The 26,018-nt window shown below is 36.8% G+C and overlaps 1 protein-coding gene across 3 annotated transcripts in view; it reads right to left on the minus strand.

Annotated features, from left to right (window-relative positions):
• PREPL (prolyl endopeptidase like) overlaps positions 1 to 26,018 on the minus strand; it is a 58,164-nt gene that overhangs the window by 12,163 nt on the left and 19,983 nt on the right. For all 3 annotated transcript variants that reach the window (XM_047068331.1, XM_047068330.1, XM_047068329.1), the window contains 3 exons: positions 10,487 to 10,703; positions 9,726 to 9,911; positions 1,137 to 1,334 (listed from right to left, as the gene is read on the minus strand). In XM_047068331.1, coding sequence (XP_046924287.1) covers positions 1,137 to 1,334; positions 9,726 to 9,911; positions 10,487 to 10,703 — 601 coding nt within the window. The remainder of the gene's footprint in view (positions 1 to 1,136; positions 1,335 to 9,725; positions 9,912 to 10,486; positions 10,704 to 26,018) is intronic.

The raw sequence follows: 26,018 nt of genomic DNA on the forward strand, positions 1-26,018 counted from the left end.
ACATATGAAATTATAGGTCAAGGTCTGAAAATTCCTTAAATCCAAAGGCCACAGTTTATTAATTTGTTCCCCACTTGCACAAATTTTCTTTTATACTTTTCACTCTGCCCTCAGTCTTACCTTTTACTCTATTTGGCCATATTGTCCTCCTTTACTTAAAAAAAAATTTATTTAAGTAATCTCTACACCCAACATGTGGCTTGAGCTCACAACCCTGAGATCAAAAGTTGCATCCTCTTGCAACTGAGTCAACCAGGCACCCCTTCCTTTCTACTTCTTGAAAGCACCATTTCTCCCTCAATTCAGGCCTCTACACAAATGTATTCCTCCTGCCCCTTTTCTAGTTAGATTCTTAATCATCCTTGAGGTTTTACCTGAGACATCACTTTCTCAGAAGCCTTCAGTGATCCCTCCAGCCTAGGTAAGGTCCCTGTGCCATGTTTCCACTGTACTCAACATGGCCTCCTTTGCAGCAGTCAGTACATTAGCACTTACTCCTTCAACATCAATCATCTTCCCTACTAGATTCAAGCACTCTAGTCAACTGCTTACCACCTTCACAATTTTTTGCCATTACCTAGAAACCAACTTTGACAATTTCTTTAAGTCAACTTTCAAAATTCAAATTCAGGGCGCCTGGGTGGCGCAGTCGGTTAAGCGTCCGACTTCAGCCAGGTCACGATCTCGCGGTCCGTGAGTTCGAGCCCCGCGTCAGGCTCTGGGCTGATGGCTCAGAGCCTGGAGCCTGTTTCCGATTCTGTGTCTCCCTCTCTCTCTGCCCCTCCCCCGTTCATGCTCTGTCTCTCTCTGTCCCAAAAATAAATAAACGTTGAAAAAAAAAATTAAAACAAAACAAAACAAAATTCAAATTCAAAATTCAAATATTAACAAGCCTTGATGAAATCAATGACTTGACATGCTAGCTATAAATTTTCTAAGCCATGTTAAGATAAATACGGGAGTATTTAAAAAAAAAAAATCCATGGATCCCTTAAGATCATTTGGGTCTTACTGTGGTATGTGAGATTCACTTCAGAAACCCATGCTAATGTAACACCAGCAGCAACTGCACAATGCTTGACAAGTAGTATGAATGCAGTAGATGGGGGCTCAGAGTTGGGATTACAAAGACTTACCTTACTTTTGGCTTCTAGACGTAAAACACGACTAGTCTTTGTGATTGGGTCTTCGTGCCCAGTTTCCTCAAACAGTTTGCCTTCTGCAAATTTGTATGTGTAGTATTTTGGGGGACGTATTGGAGAGCAAAGCTGGAAGGGGCAGTTCTTTGGGTCTGAATTGGTATCCATTATGAATCCACAGGCCCAAGGAGGAAGCTAAAGAAATAAAAGTTATTTTTACTCTTTATCTACACACTAAGTATCATTAATTAAATTTGAGTCAGCTACAAACAAGATGATGTGGACATCAAGTTTACTTTTATCCATTATAAGTAATTCCTCATTTAACTATTATTTCAGCACAACAGAATATATTTCAAGTAACAAATGAACAGGACTCCACATTAATGACCTATAAAATAAGGAAAAATTATAGGAAAATGGTTTATCATGACTCTGGATTTATACAGAATCTCCTTTAATAAAGCCATTTATTTTGGGTATAAACTTGGGAAGTGAATAGTAAAATGGTTACGAATGAGAGCAAATCAAATAATAATTCCAGAACCCAGCAACATCTCCAGATCTCCGTTCTCAGAGAACATGAAATCTCGCTCAGGTGTTTTTTTAATGATTTACCCACCAGTCCTTCCCCTGCGGCCTAGACAGCCACAGTGGTGACAGTTATCATGCCAGGGCTACAAACTCACTCAGCAGCACTAAAGCATTTACAATTTGTTTCTAACTTCAGCCCCCAGGCTAACTGTTGTGCAGAACAAAACCTTTCCTGGCACATACACTCTGAGAAACTCACAGCTATTATGATTAGGATTCTTCACTTTAAGAAAAAAGGAAAGGAATCAAAATTTATTCTCTCAGAGCAGCAGGGTCCAGTTTCAAGCCTGCCACTAACATCCCTCTTACACCTTTCAAAGAACTGTGGTAAGCAGGCTGGCAGAATATAAGAAATGGTACCGAGAGTCAGAACATTAAAAGAAAATTGCCTTTCCTTTCCCGAGTAATTGTAGAAAGAAAATCAGAGGTCTTGGCACAGCAATGTCACGGGTTGGCATTATTCAAAAAGGGTAGGTGGGGGCTGTGTGCATAAAGAGTGCATCATCTGACCTGTAGAAACTACAGCCAGAGTTTATGTTCACAGAGCATATGTCTTACTATTAGTCCAAAGAATCTATCTTCCTGAAACACTCCAAGGATATATATTCAAAATATCTCTCAAAGAGAGTTCCTAATTTATTGTCCTCAGACTGAGGATTATGTTCAAGGATAATCTGTTTACTTAAGTGAAAGCCATAAAACGGAAAGAAGCATGTGGCACATCAAAGTTGTGAAGTCTGGAAGCATAAATGGGAGTAAATGGAGACCTTGCTGGGAAAAACCACCACCGCTTCTCACTACTCATGTTGCAACCAGGTCTTAGAAAGAGGGTACATGATGCCTAAGTCCACAGAGGCACAAATTTTTCTGTCCTTTGGTGAAACTTTAAAAGAGTTTCCATGTGCCCCATGTGGTAAGTGGTCATAGTTTCAAACCAAGTGGTTCCAATAAATAACTCTTTTGGGTGTATTTCTTAAAGTACTGGGACCAAGGGTAAAGTTTTACCATAACAAAAACTGTTCTAGTTTGTCTAGTTCTAGTTGTCCAGAAATAAATGTTAACCATCTCAAGGATATCTTAAACCGCATTTCCTATTGAGAAACCTGTAGTACTATCTGGGTATGTTAATGGACAGCACCCAAGAATAATGATAAATTGGGTAGGTGATATGCAGATATTTCTTTGATACACGAAAGAAACAGGTTCAGCGCTAGCATCCTACCAGCAATCGTAGTCATCTATCTCACTGAAAGAAAACTGGCCCAAGTGTGCAAATGTCTCCATGTGAACTGATATTAGTACAAAGCAAAAAATCTCCCCAAGATTTGCTTAAATTAAGTATCATAACCAATTAAATTATCATAGCTTCTTTTTGCAAAAAAAAATTACCAGGAAAAACTGGTAATATGATGACCAAAGATAGGAGGCAAATATATTAAGGATTTTACATTTCTGTTGCCCAGATGGAGTTTAAAAAGATCTTTTAGTGAAGTGCCTACTAGGCAGAGATGTTACATACAGGAATATTTTATAATATAGTCTGGCTTAAAGATTTTGTCCTTTGTGTATGCCATTGTCCCTGCATATTAATCAGTATTATCCAGTTCATGAAAGGCTCTGATCTATAAAATTTTCTTTAAGTAGAACCTAATATATAATGTAGTATTGATTCTATGTGTTGATGACTCAAAACACTGTAACAAAGCCCAAAAGGGTCAGGGAATAAAGAGAGGATATAGAATAAATTACAGATATGATGTTCCACTGGAGACATTCCTGGAAGCATCAGGCCCTGGAGAACAGAAGACATTATACTGCAGGACACTACAGGACCTCTTCTTCATAAAGCCATTACCCTCAAGAGCAAGAGACATAGTTGACTTTCCTCACACAGAAATAGGCATAGAAACTTAGACAAAATGAGAAGACACGCTTTGTCTCAAATGAACAAAAAGCCAGAGATTTAAGTGAAACATAGAAGTAATATGCCTGATGAAGAATTTAAAGCAATGATCGTAAGGATACTCGCCAGACTTGAGAAAAGAATGGTGGACATCGGTGAAAACTATTAGCACAGATAAGGAATAATATACCAGAGATAAAGGGTTCAATAAACAAAATGAGAAACGTGCTTGATACAATGAATAGCAGGCTGGAAGCAGAGGAACGAATTAATTACCTAGAAGACAGAGTAATGGAAAGTAATCAAGCTGAACAAAAGAGAGAAAAAAGAATTATGGAAAACGAGAATGGACTTAGGGAACTCAGTGACTCCAATCAAACATAGTAACAGTTGTATTCTAGGAGTCCCATAAGAAGATAAAGAAAAGGGGGCAGAGAATTTGAGAAATAATAGATGAAAACTTACCTAATCTGGAGAAGGAAAGAGAAAGAAATCCAGATCCAGGATGCACAGAGAACCACCACCCCCTCCCCGGATAAAAATCAACAAAAGCAGATCCATAGCAAGGCATATTGTAATTAAAATGGCAGAATATAGTGATAAAGAAAAAATATTAAAAGTAGCAAGTCAAGGGGTGCCTGGGTGGTTCAGTCAGTTAAGCGTATGACTTCAGCTCAGGTCATCATCTCATGGTTTGTGGGTTCAAGCTGCACATCAGGCTCTGTGCTGACAGCACAGAGCTTGGAGCCTGCTTTGGATTCTGTGTCTCCCTCTCTCTCTCCTCATTCCCCACTTGCACTCTGTCTCTCTCTCAAAAATAAATAAACATTAAAAATAAATGAATGAGGGGCGCCTGGGTGGCGCAGTCGGTTAAGCGTCCGACTTCAGCCAGGTCACGATCTCGCGGTCCGGGAGTTCGAGCCCCGCGTCGGGCTCTGGGCTGATGGCTCAGAGCCTGGAGCCTGTTTCCGATTCTGTGTCTCCCTCTCTCTCTGCCCCTCCCCCGTTCATGCTCTGTCTCTCTCTGTCCCAAAAATAAATAAACGTTGAAAAAAAAAACTAAAAAAAAAAAAAATAAAATAAATGAATGAATGAATGAATGAATGAATGTAGCCAAGACAAAAGAAGACAGTTATATACAGAGGAAACCCCATAAGGCTATCAGTGGTTTTTTCAGCGAAACTGTCCAAGCCAGAAAGGAGTGGCATGATGTATTCAAAATGCTGAATAGGAAAAACTTGTATCCAAGAATACTATATCCAGGAAGGCTATCACTCAGTATAGAAGGAGATACAAAGAGTTTCCCAAATAAAAACTAAAAGAGTTCATGACCATAAAACCAGCCCTGCAAGAAATATTAAAGGGGATTCTGAGTGAAAAGGAAAGACCAAAAAAAGATAGTATGAAGCTAGGAAACACAAAACCAGTAAAAATAAATATTTCTGTAAAGAATCAGTCAAGTAACTCACAAAATAAAACAATGTAGAATATGGCACCATATATCTAAAACTTGGGGAGGGGAGGAGTAAAGAACTGGTTCAAACTTAAACGACAATCAAATTAATATAGACTTCTGCTATAAGCAGAAGAGGCTATATAAAAACCTAATGGTAACCACAAATCAAAAACTACTAATAAATATGCAAAGAATAAAGAAGAAAGAAATCCAAATATATCACTAAAGAAAACCAGCAAACCCTGAAAGAAAGAGAAGAAAGGATCAGAGAAAAACTTCGGAAATAACTACAAAACAAGTAAAAATGGCAATAAATACATATCTATCAACAATTACTTTAAAACTAGATGGATTAAATGCTCTAATCAAAAGACACAGGGTGACAGAATGAATAAAAACCAGGACCCATCCATATGCTACCTACAGGAAACTCATTTTAGATCTAAAAACACCTGCAGATTGAAAGTGAGGGAATGGAGAAACACTGATCATGCAAATGGGTATCAAAGAAAAGCTGGAGTAGCAATATTGGTATCAGACAAAATAGATTTTAAAACAAAGATTGTAACAAGAGACAAAGAGGGACACCATATAATCATAAAGGGAAAAATACGGGAAGATATGATAATTATAAAATGTATGCATCCAACACAGGAGCACCCAAATACATAAAACAGTTAGTAAGAAACATAAAGGAACTAACTGGTAATAATTAACAACAGTAGGGCACTTTCACACCGCACTTACATCAATAGACAGATCAACTAAACAGAAAATCAACAAGGAAACAATGGGTTTGAATGATGCACTGGATTAGATGGATTTAACAGACAGATCTATTCAGAACATTCCATCCTAAAACAGAATACACATTTTTTTCAAGTGCACATGGAACATTCTCCAGAACAGATCACTTATTAGGCTACAAAACAAGCCTCAACAAATTTTAAAAGATCAAAGTCATACCATGCATCTTTTCTGACTGTAACACTATGAAACTAAAAGAAAAAAATCTGTAAGAAAAAAATATGGAAACACTACAAATACATGGAGGTTAAATAACATGCTCCTAAACAATGGGTCAACCAGGAAATAAAAGAAATAAAAAAAGTACATGGCAACAAATGAAAATGAAAACACAATGGTTCAAAACCTTTGGGATGCAGCAAAAGTGGTTCTAAGAGGGAAATTTACAGCAATATAGGCCAACTGTAAGAAGAAATATCTCAAATAAACAACCTAACCTTACACCTAAAGGAGCTAGAAAAAGAACAAACAAAACCTAATTACCAGCAGAAGGAAGGAAATAATAAAGATTAGAGCAGAAATAAGCGATACAGAAACCAAACAACTACAATAGAACAGATCAGTGAAACAAGGAGCTGGTTCTTTGGAAAAAAAAAAAATCAATAAAGTTGATAAACCTCTAGCAAGACTTCTCAAGAAAAAAAAGAGAAAGGACCCAACTAAATAAAATTACAAATGAGGAGAAATAACAACAAACGCCATAGAAACACAAGTAATAAAAGAATATTATGAAAAATTATGTCAAAAAATTGGACAACCTAGAAGAAATGGAAAAATTCCTAGAAATATACAACTTACTGAAACTGTAACAGAAAGAAATAAGAAAATTTGAACAGACTGATAACCAGCAATGAAATTGAATCAGGAATTAAAAAAACAAAAGGCCAGAAGCAGACAGCTTCACAGATGAATTCCACCAAACATATGAAGAACAGTTAATGCCTATTCTTAAACTATTCCAAAAAAAAATAGAAAAGAAAACTTCTAAATTCATTCTATGAGGACAGCATTATTCAGATACCAAAACCAAACAAAGACACCATAAAAAGAGACCTACAGGCCAAAATCCCTGATGAACACAGATGCAAAAATCCTCAACAAAATACTAGCAAACCGAATCCAACAATACATTAAAAACATCATTCACCATGACCAAGTGGGACTTATTCCTGGGTTGCAAGAGTGGTTCAATATTCACAAATCAATCAACGTGATATATCACATCAGTAAGAAAAAGGATAAGAACCATATGATCATTTTAGTAGATGCAGAAAAAGCATTTGACAAAGTAAATTGTCCATTTATGATTAAAAAAAAAACCTCAACAAAGTAGGTTTAGAAGGAACTTAGCTCTACATAATAAAGGCCCTTTATTAAAAACCCACAGCTAACATCATCCTAAATGGGGAAAAACTGAGAGCCTTTCCTTAAGATCAGGAACAAGATAAGGATGTTCACTCTGACCACTTTTATTCAACAGAGTTCTAGAAGTCCTAGCCACAACAATCAGGTAACAAAAAGAAATAAAAGGCATCCAAATCAGTAAGGAAAAAGGAAAATTTTCACTATTTGCACATGACATGATACTATAAATATAAAACTTGAAAGACTCCACCAAAAAACTGCTGGAACTAGTAAATGAACTCAGTAAAGTTGCAGGATACAAAATCAATCTACAGAAATCTGTTGCATTTGTATACACCAATAATGAAGCAGCAGAAAGAGAAATTTAGAAAACAATCCAATTTACAATTACACCCAAAATAATAAGATACCTAGGAATAAACCTAAAGAGGTAAAACATCTAGACTCTGAAAACTCTAAATTATAACACTGATGAAAGAAATTAGAGATGACACAAATGGAAAGACATTTCATGCTCATGGATCGGAAAAAAAAATATTGTTGAAATGTCTATACTACCAAAGCAATCTACACATTTAATGCAATCCCTATCAAAATACTAACAGCATTTTTCACAAAACCAGAACAAACAATCCTAAAATTTGTATGGAGCCACAAATGACTCCAAATAGCCAAAGCTATCTTGAAGAAGAAAAGGAAAGCTGGAGGCATCACAGTTCTGGATTTCAAGTTATATCACAAAGCTGTAGTGATCTAAACAGTAGGTACTGGCACAAAAATAGATACACAGATCAACAGAACAGAAAAGAAAAACCAGAAATAAACCCACAACTATATGGTAAATTAATGTTTGACAAAGCAGGAAGTGATATCCAATGGGAAAAAGACAGTCTTTTCAACAAATGGTGCTGGGAAAACATGCAAAAGAATGAAACCGGACCTCTTTCTTATACCATATACAAAAACAAATTCAAAATTGATTAAAGACCTAAATGTGAGACGTGAAACCATAGATATTCTAGAAGAGAGCACAGGAGTTAATTTCTCTGACACTGGCCATAGCAACTTTTTTCTAGACAAGGGAAGGGAAAGAAAAAGCAAAAATAAACCAAAGGAAACAACAAACTAAAAGGCAACCTACAGAATGGGAGATGATATCTGCAAATGATATATCCGATAAAGGGTTAGTATCTAAAATATATAAAGAAAATGGGGAGCCGAGGTGGTTCAGTCAGTCAAGTGTCTGACTCTTGATTTTGGCTTAGGTAGTGATCTTGCAGTTGTGAGACTGACCCCTATGTTGGGCTCTGCTGAGCAAGGAACCTGGTTGGGATTCTCTCTCTCCCCCTCTCTCTGCCCTTCCCTATGCTCAAACTAAATCTCAAAATAAATAAACTTAAAAAAGAAAAAAGGTAATGATTTCAATTATTTGGGATAAAATTTAACCAAACAAGATGCTCAAATGGCATTTCTCTCTCCATTTTGGCTAGGTCCTCAAACTAGGTATAAGTGGTCAATTGGTTTAACAACTCTTTCCATATCAAGTAAAATGGAGGCCTTTCCCGTTCCCTTCAGCACCTGTTTTCTAACCTACATGTTTTTTAAATTTTTTTTGTTAATGTTTATTTATCTTTGAAAGAGAGAGACAGAGTATGAGCGGGGGAGGGGCAGAGAGAGAGGGAGACACAGAATCCGAAGCAGGCTCCAGGCTCTGAGCCGTCAGCACAGAGCCCGATATGGGCCTCCAACTCACAGACCATGAGATCATGACCTGAGCCGAAGTTGGATGCTCAACTGACTGAGCCACCCAGGCGCCCCTAACCTACATGTCAATGCTGCTTTAAAATGGGGTTGTAAGGCTGGCATTCACCAATTTTAAGAAGTTCACTTGTGGAGGCAGATTATCTTTTCCGGCAGCCACAGGCAATATCAGCAAGTCAGCCTGCCAGGCAGATGTGCCACCATTCACAGCTGTGCTGCAGTGGAGACCACGGCCACCCCTTACTGAAAGAGACCAAAGGTTTCTTGGTCCCCTCCGCAACCCCCACAGGTAAGAAAACGAACAAAAAGAAGAGGGTATTTCTGCAAAGGCAGAAATATGGTGGGCATGCCTCCTATCCCCACGGGGGGGTGTGGGATGGGAGCAGCAGCAGTGGGTCAGGCTCTAGCCGGCAAGCTGGCCTGAGTGATTAGTATACGTAAAGTTGCAGAGATGGATGATATATAGCGATAGGTGGAAAGAGGAATGTGACACTGAACTCTACTTCTGAAGTTCATATTTTAAGTAAAACTTTACTAAAAGTGAGGTCCTCCAAGTAATTTTAAAATAAACCCCCTAAACATGAAAAGACCCAGTATGCCAAGTTTCATTGAAATTGAATTCCACTCAAGAAACAGTATGTTGCTATCACTCAAAATGTGATGTTCTGTTACACTGAACTGGATGTAGAATTAAACTTACCTTCAGAGACCGAACCGAGTCATCAGCCAGACCAATCACATTAACGTAAAGTAGATTGCTGTGCTTCAGGAATAGAACGCAGTGGTCCTTAAACATGTCCAAGTCTACAACTTTGGTATTTCTCTTCATTGTGAAAAATAAATCCCAATTCATAATGGCAGGGGTATCAGCTGCTGTTCTCATGAGCTGTGTGGAACAAAGTCAGAAGAGATCCAGGTAACAAAATGTGATAACCACGGCATCCAGAAGAGCCAAAGAACACATCAGGGCTGCAGTGTGACCATCACTGTGTGAAGGAGCCTGCTGTGTGGTGAGATAGCATGGCCTACTGCTTAGCTCACAACAAACCAATGGATGTTCGAGTGAAGGCATTTGCTAGCCAGCTAACTGTGGATGCACTAAGGAGCCTGGCTGGGACCAGCAGAACTGCCTAGCTGAGATCAATACCAAATTGCTAAGTTATAAGGTCATGAATTTATAAAAGTCTGTTCTTTTAAATCATTAAGTTTGGCTTTCATAAATGATATAATCAGGATAAAGTAGGTTTCATTTGCTAATCTTTTAGGCATAATTACAAAGTGTAGAGACATTATATCTAAGGGAAGAGAAACGGGATTGGTTATGCATGGAAAGGTAGCATCAATTTCTACAGTTTACCAAAAGTCTATGAAAACAGTTAACTCTTAGCGTAAAGAATGTTGTTGATGGAAGTGTGATACTTTTGAACAGACCACATAGGGACAAGGAGAATCCAGGATTACCTTGAATTCTGTAGGCTCGCCAACATTAGTGAGAATGTATAATTCGTCATCTCTGTGTTCAACGTAGTAAAGGACGCCATGTATTCGCTTCTGGATAAGTACTGGTGGGTCCCAAGGGCTTAGGCCATCTATCAACCACACTTCAGAAGTAGTCTTGTTCATAATGTTTATGGTGAGGAAACGACTGTCTTTTGTAAGATAAAGGAAAACAAAATAGCTGCGTGCACACACACACACACGCACGCAGAAAGAGACCGAGAGAGAGAGAGAGAGAGAGAGAGAGAGAGAGAGAGAGAAATCCAGTAAATTTCAGTGGCATGTTACTTTGTTAATGCCAGTATTTCACTGCCTGCTATACATATGTTGATTTATAATGCAGACAGAAAATAACTCCTTAGTGAACACTGCTTGTAAAATAAAAAAAATAAAAAAAAACTATTATTTTTCTCATTTCCCCCACTGAAGTATTCAAAGGAATTTCTTCTCTAACATTTTATTATGAACATTTTCAAAACTACAGAAGTTGAACATGTCAGGTGAATACCCATACACTCACCACTGAAATTCAATTATTACCAATGATTTGCTTATATTTCCTTTATTACATTATTTGTGCATCCATCAATCCATCTTTTTCTAAATGCATTTTCAGGTACACAAAAGGTATCCTCTCTCACTTAATCACGTTAATAGATTATAGACTTTTTAGTGGGAAGAGGAAATAAATTTCCTAGAGGAGATATGTAATTGTAGGAAAGAAGAGGGACACAGAATTTACTTTGTTCTTCCTCTGTATGCTCCCCTCCCCCCAGTTTTATAACAAAACAAAATAGAAATAACAGAAACACAAACAGGAAGAAAAATGCTTGCAATCTCAACACATTTTAAAAATTAATGTTAACTGTTTTAATTTTTTCTATTTTTCCTTCTTTATTTGTATTTCATGCATGTGTTTCATTTTTTTAAAGTTTATTTAAATATTTATTTTGTGAGAAAGAGAGAGAGCATGTGCACGACTGGTGGAGGGGCAGAGAGGGGGAGAGACAGAATCCCAAGCAGGCTTCACATGGAGCCCAATGTCGGGCTCGATCTCATGACTGTGAGATCATGACCTGAGCAGAAACCAACAGTCAGATGCTTAACCAACTGAACCACCCAGGCACCTCAATATGTGTTTTTTGTTTGTTTTACTATTTTTTTAAATGTTTATTTATTTTGAGAGAATGTGCACACCAGTGGAGGAGAGGCAGAGAGAAAGAGAAGGGTGAGAATTCTAAGCAGGCTCTGAGTTATCAGTGCAGAGCCTAATAGGGGGCTCAGTCTCACAAACCATGAGACTGAGCTGAAATCAAGAGTTGGATGCTTAATTGACTGAGCCACGCAGACACCCTTGTGTTTCATTTTTAAATTAAAAAACGTCTGACTTTGGCTCAGGTCATAATCTCATGCTTTGTGAGTTTGGGCCCCACATCAGGCTCTCCACTATCTGCAGAGCCCACTTCTGATCCTGCCTCCCTTTCTCCATGCACCTTCCCCGCTCAAGTGTGTGCACATGCTCTCTCAAAAATAAACATTAAAAAAAATTTTAAAAACTTTAAATTACTGAAGTACAGTTGATATATAATGTTATACTAGTTCAGATACACAATATAGTGATCAGAGAACTCTACCCATTACTTAATGTTCATCACAGCAATGCAGTCATCATCTGTCACCATACAACATTATTACAATATTATTGACTATATTTCCTCTGTTGTACTTTTCAGCTCCAGGATTTCTATAAAACACAGATGCAATTTTGGATTCTGCATTTGTGACTTCACATAATATTAGTATTCCCCCCACGTTAATTACAATCTTTTATGGTCATTTTAAAAAATGTTTCTTTATTTTGAGAGACAGTATGTGCACACGAGTAGGGGAGGGGCAGACAGAAGGAGAGAATCCCAGACTCCATGCTGTCAGCACAGAGCCTGACGTGAAGCTCGATCTCACAAACCATGAAGACTGGAAATCAAGAGTTGAAATCAAGAGTTGAAAAAACCAAAATTAAGAATTGAACACTTAACTGAATGAACCACCCAGGTGCCCCGTGATCATTATTTTTAATGGCTACCTAATATTCTATTAGGTTGAATTATTATAATTCTTAAAACTTAAGATTTTAATGTTTCATTGTAATAAAGAATATAATAGGGAACGTATTCATGAAGACAGTTCCCCCTTCCTCACCTTTACAATTATTTCCCTATGATAAATACTTACCCATTCCTTAGGAATGGAAATATGAATTTAACGATAAGCAGTATCTTTTTTTAATCTTTTTTTTTTAATGTTTATTTTTGAGAGGGAGAGACAGAGCACAAGCAGGGGAGGGGCAGAGAGAGAGGGAGACACAGAATTTGAAGCAGGCTCCAGGCTCTGAGATGTCAGCACAAACCCAGATGTGGGGCTTGAACCCGCAACCATGAGATCATGACCTGAACTGAAGTTGGAAGCTTAACCAACTGAGCCACCCAGGTGCCCCTGTTTTGGAAATATTTCAACCAAGTCGAATGAAGTACTTACTACTGGCATCTAGGTTTTCTGGATAGTTTTATTTTTATCAATTGATTCTTTAAATCTTTTAGGAATGTATGCTGATGTATGAAGTGATGAAAATTATTTTTCTACAGTATTAAAAAATTATACCTGTTTTTTATTGGTCTGTGATGCCTTTTACATAATTTTTTATATATATAAATTTTTGAGTTATCTCTTCTGATCTCTATTATTTGTCTATCGGGTTGTATTAACTACTGTAGCTTAATGTGTTTTAATACATGGTTTTAGGACAAATTCCTTACTCTAGTTTGCTATTTTCAATGCTATCTTTGCTATTTTCAATATTTTACTTTTATCTATTTATTTTTGTTTGATGATGACACAGGTAACCAAAAGATAAATTACTTGGTCAACTACTTGGCAGATATTTGGTTACAGGAAAGTCAGAATACAACTGGTTCTACAGAAACAGGTTTCTTAGAAAGAGAAGACAAGTCATGGTAACCACAGAGCAAAAATGTACAACAGATATACAAAAGAAAAGAGAAGGGACTCAAATCAGAACACTATGGAAAATCATAAATTCACAAAGGAAGATAGTGAGAGAGGAAGGAACACGGGAGCTACAAAATAACCAGAAAACATCAATAAGATGGCATTAATAAGTACTCACCTATGAATAATTACTCTAAATGTAAATGGATTAAACTCTCCAATGAAATGGCACAGAGTGGCTGAATGGATAGAAAGGAAGACCCAACTATATACTGCCTATGAGATTCACTTCAGCTTCAAGGACACATACAGGCTCAAGATGAGGGGATGTAAAAAGAAATTTCATGTAAGTGGAAACCAATCGAGCATAGGAGTAGCTATACTAATATCAAAGAAAATACACTTTAACTCAAAAGTTGTAACAGATAAAGGCAGCCATTATATAATGATAAATGGGTCAGTTAATTAAGAGGATATAACAGTTGTAACTATATACAGACATACCTTGGAGATATGGGTAGGTTCCAGAACCACTGATAAAAGTGAGTCAAATGAATTTTTTGGTTTTCCAGTGCAGATAAAAGTTATGTTCACACTATATTGTAAACTGTTAAGTGTTTTACAGCATTATGTCTAAAAACACAATGTACATACCTTAATAAAAAATACTTTATTGCTAAAAAATGCTAACCATTATCTTAACTTTCAGGGAGTTGTAATCACTGATCACAGATCACCATAAACAAATAACAATGAAAAAGTTGGAAATGGTGTGATAATTACCAAAATGTAACAAACACATGAAGTGAGCAAGTGCTGTTGAAAAATGGTGCCAATAGACCTGCTTCAATATGTTAAAAAAACGCAGTCCGCGAAGTGCAATAAAACAAGGTATGCCTGTATGCACTCAACATCAGAGCACCTAAATATATTAAGCAAATACCAACAGATTCGAAGGGAAAAACAGACAACACCACCACAATAATAGTAGGGGATGTTAATACCTCACTTTCAGCAAAGGAGAGATTATTCAGGCAGAAAATCAGTAAAAAAAATTGGGTGTGGACTCTATGTATACTTTAGACAAAATGGATGAAACAGACATATGTAGACCATTCCATTCAACAGCAGCTGAATACATTATTCTCAAGTGCACAAGGAACATTCTTGTGTAGGTAGATCATAGGTTAAGTCATAAGACAAGTATTAAAAAATTTGAGAAGACTGAAATCATACCAAGTATTTTTTCCAATCAAAATAGTAACTAGTAAGAAGAAAACTGGAAAATTCACAAATATATGGAAATAATATACCGCTAAATAAGCAATGGGTCAAAAAAATCAAAATCAAAAATATCTTGAAAAAATTAAAGTAGAAATAGAACATACTAAAACTTAAGGGATACATAAAAGTACTTCTACGAGGGAAGTTTATGGGATACGTGTTTACATTAAAAGTATCTCAAATAGGGGTGCCTGGCTGGCTTAGTCGGTAGAGCATGCAACTCTTAATCTCAGGGTCATGAGTTCAAGCCCCACGATGGGTGCATAGCCTACATAAAAAAATAAAAAGGGGCTCCTGGGTGGCTCAGTTAAGCATCTGACTCTTGATTTTGGCTCAGGTCATGATCTCACAGTTTGAGTTTGAGCCCTGAGTTGGACTCTGTGCTGACAGTGTGTGCTTGGGATTCTTTACCTCCTTTTCTTTCTGCCCTTCCCCCACGAACATGTGCACCCACGCACTCTCTCTCAAATAATAAACTTAAAAAAAGAGGAAAAAAAGAACTATCTCAAATAACGTACATTACACCTCAAAAAATTAGAAAAAGAAAAAATAAGCCTAATGTTAGAAGAAGGAAGGAAATAATAAAGATCAAAGAAAAATAAATTAAGGAGACCAGAAAAACAATAGAAAAGATCAACAAAACTAAGAGCTGCTTTTTGAAAAGATAAAACTGACAAACTTTTAGTGAAATTAAGAAAAAAAAAAAAAGAGGATTCAAAATCGGGAAGGAAAAAGGATGCATTACATCTGATACTGTAGACACACAAAAAAGTATAAAGTTACTATGAAAATTATATGCCAGCAAATTAAATAATCTAGGAGAAATGAGTAAATTCCTAGAAACATACAACCTACGAAGACTGAATCATGAAGAAATAGAAAATCTGAACAGACCAATAGAGTAAGGTAGAGTTGATTACCAATCAGTAATCAACAATTTCTCAGCAAAGAAAAAAGCCCAGGACGAGATGGACTCACTGGTAAAATCTACCAAATATTTGAAGAATTTGCACCAATCCTTTCAAATTCTTCCCAAAAAACTGAAGAGAAGGGAACACTTCTAAACTCATTTTATTAGGCTGGTAGTACTCAATACAAAAGCCAGATAAGGACACTACAAGAAAACTATCCAATATCCACAGTGAATATGATACAAAAATACTCAACAAAATGCTAGCAAACTTAATTCAGCAGGCACATTAAAAAGATTATTCATCATTATCAAGTAGGATTAATCCGAGATATAAAAATGGTTCAACATATGCAAATCAATAAATGTAATACATTAATAGAATGAAAGCTAAAAATCACATGATCATCTTTATAAAAAGCATCTGACAGAGTTCAACATCCATTCATGATACAGACTCTCAACAATTGGATATGAAATGAATGTTACTCAACATTATAAAGGCCATATATGACAAGTCCACAGCTAACATCACATTGAGTGGTGAAAAGCTGGAAGGTTTTCCTCTAAGATCAGTGGATGACCACTCTTACTACTCCTAATCAACACAGTACTGTCAGTGTTGATTTTATATATAGGAAACATTAAATGTTCCACCAAAACACTGTTAGAATTAATCAATGAATTCAGTAAAGTTGCAAGATGTAAAATCAAGATAAGGAAATCAGTTGTTTTGATACACTAACAATGAAATATCTGAAAAACACACAAAACAATCCCATTTAAAACAGCATCAAAACTAAACACAGTACTTAGGAATATATTTAATCAAGGAGGGAAAAAGATGTGTACATTGAAAACTTAAGACTTTGATGAAAGAAAATAAAGACAACACAATAAATGGAAAGATACGCCATATTCATGATTTGGAAGAATGACTATCATTAAGATGTCCACACTACTCAAAGCCATCTATACAATGAATGCAATCCTTATCAAAATTCTAATGTCATTTTTTAACAGAAAAACAATTCCAAAATTTGTATAGAGCCACAAAATATCTAGAGTAGCCTGAAAAAGAAGAACAAAGCAAAATGCATCACTTTTTGATCTCAAACTGTATTACAAAGCTATAATAATCAGAACAGTATGGTACTGGCATAAAAATAGACATGCATGGGGGCGCCTGGGTGACTTGGTTAAGCGTCGGACTTCAGCTCAGGTAATGATCTCGAGTTCCAGCCCCGCATCAGGCTCTGTGCTGACAGCTCAGAGCCTGAAGCCTGCTTCAGATTCTGTGTCTCCCTGCTTCTCTCTCTGCCCTCCCCTGCTCGCGCTCTGTCTCTCTCTCAAAAATAAACATTAAAAAAAAAAAAAATCCGACATGCAGATCACAGAAACAGAACCGAGAGTACAGAAACAAACCACTGAGTATATGGCCAACTGATATTTGATAAGGGAACCAAGAATACTCAAAAGGGAAAGGAAAATCTCTTCAATAAATTGTGCTGGGAAAATTGGATAATCACATGCTATTGAAATTGCTATGCTAATGAAATTGGACTCCAATATTACTCTACTCACAAAAATTAACCTGAAATGGATTAAAAGACCTAAACATAAGACCTGAAACCATAAAATTCCTAGAAGAAAACATAAGGAAAAAGCTCCCTGACATAGGTCTTGGCAATTATTTTTTATGACACCAGAAGTATAAATAGATAAATAAGTGGGACTATATCAACCTAAAAAGCTTCTACATAGCAAAAGAAACAATCAACAAAATGAAAAGGCAATCAATGGAGTGGGATAAAGTATTCCCAAACCATTTATCTGATGATGGGTTAACAGCCAAAATATATAAGGAACTCCTACAACTCAAAAGCATAACAAACAAACAAAAAATCCGATTTAAAAATGGACAGAAGACCTGAACAGACATTTTTCCTAAGACATACAAATGGTCAACAGATACATAAAAAGATGCTCAACATCACTAATCCTAAGGCAAAGGCAAATAAAAACCATGGTATCACTTCACATCTGTTAGAATGGCTATTATCAAAAAGACAAGTGGTAACAAATGTTAGGATATAGAGAAAAGGAAACCCTTGTGTACTGTTGGTGGGAATGTAAACTAATAATAGCTATTGTGGACAAAAAAATGTAGGGTCCTCAAAAAATTAAAAAATGAACTACCATATGATTCAATGATTCTACTTCTGAGCACATATCTATAGGAAGTGGGATCTGGATCACAAAGGGACATCTGCACTCCCAAGTTCATTGTAGTATGAACAACAGCCAAGATACAGAAACAACATACATGTCCACTGATGAATAAATAAAGAATACACACACACACTGGAGTATTGTTCAGCCACAAAAAAAGGGAACTCCTGCCATTTGTAAAAACGAGGATGCAACTTGAGGGCATTCTGCTAATAAGTCAGACGGAAAAAGACTAATACTGTATGATATCATTTACATGTGGAATCTATAAAAGCCAAACTTACAGAAACAGAGTAGTAGAATGGTGGTTGTCAGGGGATGAGACCTGGGTGAAATGGGGACATAATGGAAAAAGGGTACATACTTTCAGTTATATAAGATGAACAAGCTTTGAGGATCGGGTGCCCAGCATGATGACTACAGTTAACAATACAGTATTAACATACTTGAAAATTGCCTCGACAGTATATTTTAAATGTTACCACCATACACACAAAAAAGTGGTAATTTGTGAGGTGATTGAGATATTAACTAAACTTCTTTTGTTATTCATTTTGTAACAGGTATATGTACCAAATCACCACATACATCTTAAACTTAACATGTTATATATATACATATATATATATGTCAATTATATTTTAGTAAAGCTGAAAAAAGTAAATCTTAAAAAAAAATGCATGTGTGCATTGACAAAAAAAACTCTAGAATGATACCAAATAACTTTCAATTCAGAAAGAGAGAGAAGACAAGGAATGTAAAGAACTAAGGGCAATCTGTTTTCCCATCCAACTGATATTTATTACAAAATTTTTAATTGTTATTTTAGAAAGAGAGTGTACAAATGCAGGAGAGGGGCAGAGGGAGAAAGAGAGAGAATCTCAAGCAGGCTCTACGCTCAGTGCAGTGCCTGATATGTGGCTTGATCCCATATGTGGGATCATGACCTGACCTGAAATCAAGAGTCAGATGCTCAACTGACTGAGCCACACAGGGGCCCCCAATTGATATATATCTTTTAAACTTAATATATCCTTTACCTCTGATTGGGAAAATAATCATGCTTACTTTGAAAAATAAGTTGACATCATACTATATATTCACTTTTTTCACCCAGTGGAGTAATACATTTTTACATTAGTTTTAATTTATAATTCAGCAGCAATATATTCTTTTTTTCTGAGCACAGGTGACACACAATGCTACGTCAGTTTCAGGTATACAACAAAGTGATTTGACAAGTTTATATGTTATGCTATACTTACCACAAAGCAACACATACTTTAAATTCTGCTATATCCTGCTAAGAATTCAATGGTTAAAAGGTACTCACAGCCATCACTGGTTTAGGGTTTTAGCTTGAAAGACAGAAACTGACCTAAGTGTACCATTTAACTAATAGGCATAGATGAATGGCAATGATACAGGCCTGGTACCCTACTTATCAGTAAAGATGCAAAGGTGGAAATGATTCGGTCTTTGTTCATTATCTAGCAATTCTAGGTTGTCTTTATAGAGTTTACATGTAGGAACCATGGTGTAATGCACAAAATCAATTTCAGTTTTAATAACCAAAGTGTCTTTTTTTTCTTATTATTAATTACAATGGTTGCAACCATTACCCTTGCATGGGTAGCAAACTCCAACTTCTCATTCTGCAGTATTACTGGATATGTAAGTGAGGGGTTTGAAATGATCTGCACTGATTTTTAATTTGCGTAAATATATATAAAGATAGGTATACTCCAAAGTACAAAAGAAACACAGAAACACAAACTAAACCCAGAAAGACTTTTGGAATCAATATGTCAATGTCATTATCCAAATCCTAAAGCATTACCTAAGAATTACCAAGGATACTGAAACTGAACAAGAAATGGCTTATCCAAGATCAAACAATGTGTGGAAAAAAATAAAACTAGAACCATCTGCCACATAGAAGAAAAGGGGCCATTCCAGGCTAATTCCATTTCTCCCACAAGAATTTAGGTTCTATTGTGAAGAAGAGCAGTGCCAAGTGCTAGAAGATGCAGGTGTCTGTTTTTTTTTTTTTTTTTTTTAACGAACTGTATGATTTCAGGTAAATCATTAACTGTCTTTATTTTCAAAAGGCTAATTTCTAAATGAAGTTAAAGGTATACCTCTAAAATTTCCTTTACTTGAAATTTCTAAGATGTCAAGTGTTTGGTGCAGCTTAATATAATCAAGTTACCCTGAGATGGCCTCCCTAGGTTCTTTGGGGTTTGAACCCCTGGTCTTCAATGACAAGGCCTGTTTCAGTAACCTCCCAGGCTTTTCTAATTTAGCCCTGTTCTGGCTGCTAGTGACAGAACCACACTGTGCGTTGTATAAGTGAATAGCATTTGTACCAGTTGTGTTTTTGGTGGTTGTGAGGGAGGTGCTGTTTTTCAGTGACTTGAAAAGCAGGTCTCTTAATTTGATTCAGATCTTTTCCTTTAGAATCTATATAATTCTCTTCTTCCCAGAATTTGTGAATTAAATGGTTCCGGAAGTATTTGAAAACGGAAGAATTAGGGATGTCTGGGTGTCTCAGTTGGTTAAGCATCTGACTTTGGCTCAGGTCACGATCCTACGGTTTGTGAGTTCGAGCCCTGCATTGGGCTCTGTGCTGACAGCTCAGAGCCTGGAGCCTGTTTCAGATTCTGTGTTTCCCTCCCTTTCTGCCCCTCCTGTCCTTGTGTGCTCTCTCTCTCTCAAAAATAAATAAACATTAAAAATAAAATAAAATAAAATAAAATGGAAGAATAAACATTCAAAACATATTGATCTTTAAGAATAGTAGAGAGGCATTTTCCTTGAACATGACTTTCAGAGGCTCTCTACCATCGAAATAGAAAACTACCTTTGAACAACCAAATTTACCAAAGCACTGCAAACAAAGCAGATGAAGAACCTGGTTGGTAAGGGTTCTTTTTAGGCACATTTATAACAGCACATCTTTAAAATTTAGGTACCCATGGGGCACCTGGGTGGCTTGGTTGGGCATCCGACTTTGGCTCAGGTCATATTCTCACAGTTTGTGAGTTGGGAGCCCTGCATCAGGCTCTGTGCTGACAGCTCAGAGCCTGGAGCCTGCTTTAGATTCTGTGTCACCCTCTCTCTCTGCCCCTCCCCGCTCATGCTCTGTCTCTGTCTCCCTCTCAAAAATAAATAGACATTTAAAAAAATTAAGGAAAAAAAAATCAGGTCCCCAAAACTGGGCCAAGAGGGGCAGGTAAATACATGCTTTGGTGAACTTTACTTATGAGAACAGAAAACTGAAACCTGAGGATCAGAGCAAACATAGTAAAAAAGCAGCTCTGTGTTTTAGAAGTTCTTTGAAGACCTTTACTCCATTTCTCTTCAGGTATTCTGCTCTTCCCTTTTGGTCTTCCCCTCTGGATTTGGGCATTATAAAGTGTCAAGAATCTATAAACTAGTTTGTATTGTAGATCAGGGTTCTGAATGTCAAATTAGGCTTAACCATAATTGGTTAGTTCCTTATGGGGCAGAAAAGCATGCTACAAGCCAAATAAGTTTCTACTTAATCTTAGAAATTAGGATGATAACGATATATGGCAAGTGAGTATCTCATTCCAGGGTATAGCTCATTGTGTTAATTTTGAGCTTTATTCACAAGATGGCAAACAGTTTGTAATCACAAGTTATTGATACAATAAATTACTACCTTAAACTGTCATCTCCCCAAAAGATGGCCTTAACAAATGACATATAAAATCACAGGGGCACTTGGGTGGCTCTGTCGGTTAAACATCTCTTGATGTCAGTTCAGGTCATGATCTCACGGTTCATGAGATCAAGCCCCATGTGGGACCTGTACTGATAGTGCAGAGCCTGCTTGGGATTCCCCCTCTTCCTTTCTCGGCTCCTTCTCCCACTCGTGCTCTCTTTCTAACTAAACTAAAAATCAAACAAACAAAAATAACAAAGAAGAAAATAGAATACTTCTATCAGACAAACTAGACTTTAAATTAAAGGCTGTAACAAGAGATGAAGAAGGGCATTATATAATAATTACAGGGTCTCTCCATCAGGAAGAACTAACAATTATGAATGTGTATGCACTGAATTCGGAAGCACCCAAATATATAAAACAATTAATCACAAGCATAAGCAATCTTATTGATAAGAATGTGGTAATTGCAGAGGATTTTAATACTCCACTTACAGCAATGGACAGATGCTCTAGACACAGAATCAATAAAGAAACAATGGCTCTGAACGATACATTGGACCAGATGGACTTGACAGATATATTTAGAACTCTACATCCCAAAGCAGCAGAATATACTTTCTTCTTGAGTGCACATGGGACATTCTCCAAGATAGATCACATACTGCATCACAAAATAGCCCTCAATAAATATAAAAGAACTGAGATCATACCATGCACACTTTCAGATCACAATGCTATGAAACTTGAAATCAACCATAGGAAAAGTCTGGAAAACCTCCAAAAGTATGGAGGTTAAGGAACATCCCACTAAAGAATTAATGGGTCAACCAGGCAATTAGAGAAGAAATTAAAAAATATATGGAAACAAATGAAAATGAAAACACAACAGTCCAAACCCTTTGGGATGCAGCAAAGGCAGTTCTAAGAGGAAAATACATTGTAATCCAGGCCTATCTCAAGAAACAAGAAAAATCCCACATATAAAATCTAACAGCATACCTAAAGGAACTAGAAGCAGAACAGCAAAGACACCCCAAACCCAGCAGAAGATGAGAAATAATAAAGATCAGAGCAGAAATAATATAGAATCCAAAAAAACAGATCAATGCAACCAAGAGTTGGTTTTTTGAAAAAATAAACAAAATTGACAAACCTCTAGCCATGCTTCTCAAAAAGAAAAGAGAGAGGACCCAAATAAATAAAATCACAAATGAAAATGGATTTATTACAACCAATCCCTCAGAAATACGAGCAATTATCAGGGAATACTATGAAAAATTATATGCCAACAAACTGGACAACCTGGAAGAAATGGACAAATTCCTAAACACCCACACACTACCAAAACTCAAATGGGGAAATGGAAAATTTCAACAGACCCATAACTAGTGAAGAAATTGAATCAGTTATCAAAAATCTCCCAACAAATAAGAGTCCTGGACCAGATGGCTTCCCTGGGGAATTCTACCAGACATTTAAAGCGGTTAATACCTATCCTTCTCAAGCTGTTCCGAAAAACAGAAATAGAAGGAAAACTTCCAGACTCATTCTATGAAGCCAGCATTACTTTGATTCCCAAACCAGACAGAGACCCAGCAAAAAAAAGAGAACTACAGGCCAATATCCCTGATGAATATGGATGCAAAAATTCTCAACAAGATAGTAGCAAATCGAATTCAACAGCATATAAAAAGAATTCTTCACGATGATCAAGTGGGATTCATTGCTGGGATGCAGGGCTGGTTCAATATTTGCAAATCAATCAACGTGATACATCACATTAATAAAAGAACCATAGGATCCTGTCAATAGATGCAGAAAAAGCATTTGACAAAATACAGCATCCTTTCTTAATAAAAATCCTCAAGAAAGTTGGGATACAAGGAACATACTTAAACATCACAAAAGCCATTTATGAAAAGCCCACAGCTAATATCATCCTCCATGGGGAAAAACTGAGAGCTTTCCCCCTGAGATCAGGAACACGACAGGGATGGCCACTCTCACCACTGTTGCTTAACATGGTGTTGGAAGTCCTACCATCAGCAATCAGACAACAAAATGAAATTAAAAGCATCAAAATTGGCAAAGAAGTCAAACTTTCATTTTTCGCAGACTACATGATACTCTACATGGAAAACCTGACAGACTCCACCAGAAGTCTGCTAGAACTGATACATGAATTCAGCAAAGTCAGAGTACAAAATCAATGTATAGAAATTGGCTGCATTTTTATACACCAATAATGAAGCAACATAAAGACAAATAAAGAAACTGATACCATTCACAACTGCACCAAGAAGTATAAGATACCTAGGAATAAAGCTAACCAAAGATGTAAAAGATCTATATGCTGAAAACTATAGAAAGCTTATGAAGAAAACTAAAGGTTCAATATTCGTAAAGGAGATACAAAGAAATGGAAAAACGTTCCATGCTCATGGATTGGAAGAATAAATATTGTTAAAATGTCAATAGTACCCAAAGCAATCTACACATTCAATGCAATCCTAATTAAAATTGCACCAGCATTCTTCTCAAAGCTAGAATGAACAATTCTAAAATTTGTATGGTATCACAAAAGACCCCAAATAGCTAAAGTAATACTGAAGAAGAAAACCATAGTGGGAGGCATCCCAATCCCAGACCTTAGCCTCTACTACAAAGCTGTAATCATCAAGACAGTACGGTACTGGCACTAAAACAGACACATAGACCAGTGGAATAGAATAGAGAACCCAGAATTGGATCCACAGATGTATGGCCAACTAATCTTTGACAAAGCAGGGAAGAGTATCCAATGGAAAAAAGACAGTCTCTTTAACAAATGGTGCTGGGAAAACTGGACAGAAGAATGAAACTAGACCATTTTCTTACAGCATACACAAAAATAAACTCAAAATGGATAAAGGACCTGAATATGAGACAGAAAACTATCAAAACCCTAGGAGAGAAAGCAGGAAAAAAACCTCTTTGACCTCAGCTGCAGCAGTTTCTTACTCGACACATCTCCAAAGGCAAGGGAATTAAAAGGAGAAATGAACTACTGGGACCTCATCAAGATAAAAAGCTTCTGTACTGCAAAGGGAACAATCAACAAAACTAAAAGGAAACCAACAGAATGGGAAAAGATATTTGCAAATGACATATTGGATAAAGGGCTAGTATCCAAAACCTATGAAGAACTCACCAAACTCCACACCTGAAAAACAAATAAGCCAGTGAAGACATGGGCAGAAGACATGAATAGACACTTTTTCAAAGAAGACATCCAGATAGCCAACAGACACATGAAAAGATGCTCAACGTCACTCCTCATCAGGGAAATACAAATCAAAACCACACTGAGATACCACCTCATGCCGGTCAAGGTGGCTAAAATGAACAAACCAGGAAACTACAGATGCTGGAGGATGTGGAGAAACAGGAATCCTCTTGCACGGTTGGTGGGAATGCAAGCTGGTGCAGCTGCTCTGGAAAACTGTGGAGGTTCCTCAAAAAATTAAAAATAGATCTACCCTGTGTCTCAGCAATAGCACTGCTAGGAATTTACCCAAGGGATACAGTAGTGCTAATGCATAGGGGCACATGTACCCCAATGTTTAAAGCAGCACTTTCAACAATAGTCAAATTATGGAAAGAGCCTAACTGTCCATCCACTGACAAATAAAGAAGATGTGGTTTATACACACAACGGAATACTATTTGGCAATGAGAAAGAATGAAATCTGGTTATTTGCAGCAATGTGGATGGAACTGGAAGGTATTATGCTAAGTGAAATAAGTCAGTCAGAGAAAGATAGCATATGCTTTCACTCATTTATGTGGATCTTGAGAAACTTAACAGAAGACCATGGGGGGAGGGAAGAAGGGAAAAAAGTTAGAGGGAGGGAGGCAAACCATAAGAGACTCTTGGATACTGAGAACAAAGTGAGGGTTGATGGGGGGTGGGGGAGAGGGGGAGAGGTGATGGACATTAAGGAGGGCACCTGTTGGGATGAGCACTGGGTGTTGTATGGAAACCAATTTGACAACAGTATTATATAAAAAAAGAAAATAATAGTGGAATCATATGAATAGTTCTAGTAATTTCTCATCAAAACAATCATCATCAGAAAAAAAAAAAAGCAAGGGCAGCATCACGAGGCCAACAATGTTAGTTCTATGGGCTGGAAAAATGGAACTTCTTCAGATCTCAAATTCTCAATATAAACTGGGGACTGTACAAGATTTTCATTACATCCCTGTCAGTTTTGACATTTCATGAAATGATGGGTTAATTTTCTTGTTTTGAGTATCAATTTCACTGACATAGATTTGGTGTTAAATCTTTTTTTTTTTTTTCCTGTTCAGACACTGTCCAAACT

The sequence above is a fragment of the Lynx rufus genome, unplaced genomic scaffold (assembly GCF_022079265.1).
Source record: "Lynx rufus isolate CCGP_SWC_20201006 ecotype Redwood Valley unplaced genomic scaffold, mLynRuf1.p SCAF_8, whole genome shotgun sequence".
NCBI lineage: Eukaryota > Metazoa > Chordata > Mammalia > Carnivora > Felidae > Lynx > Lynx rufus.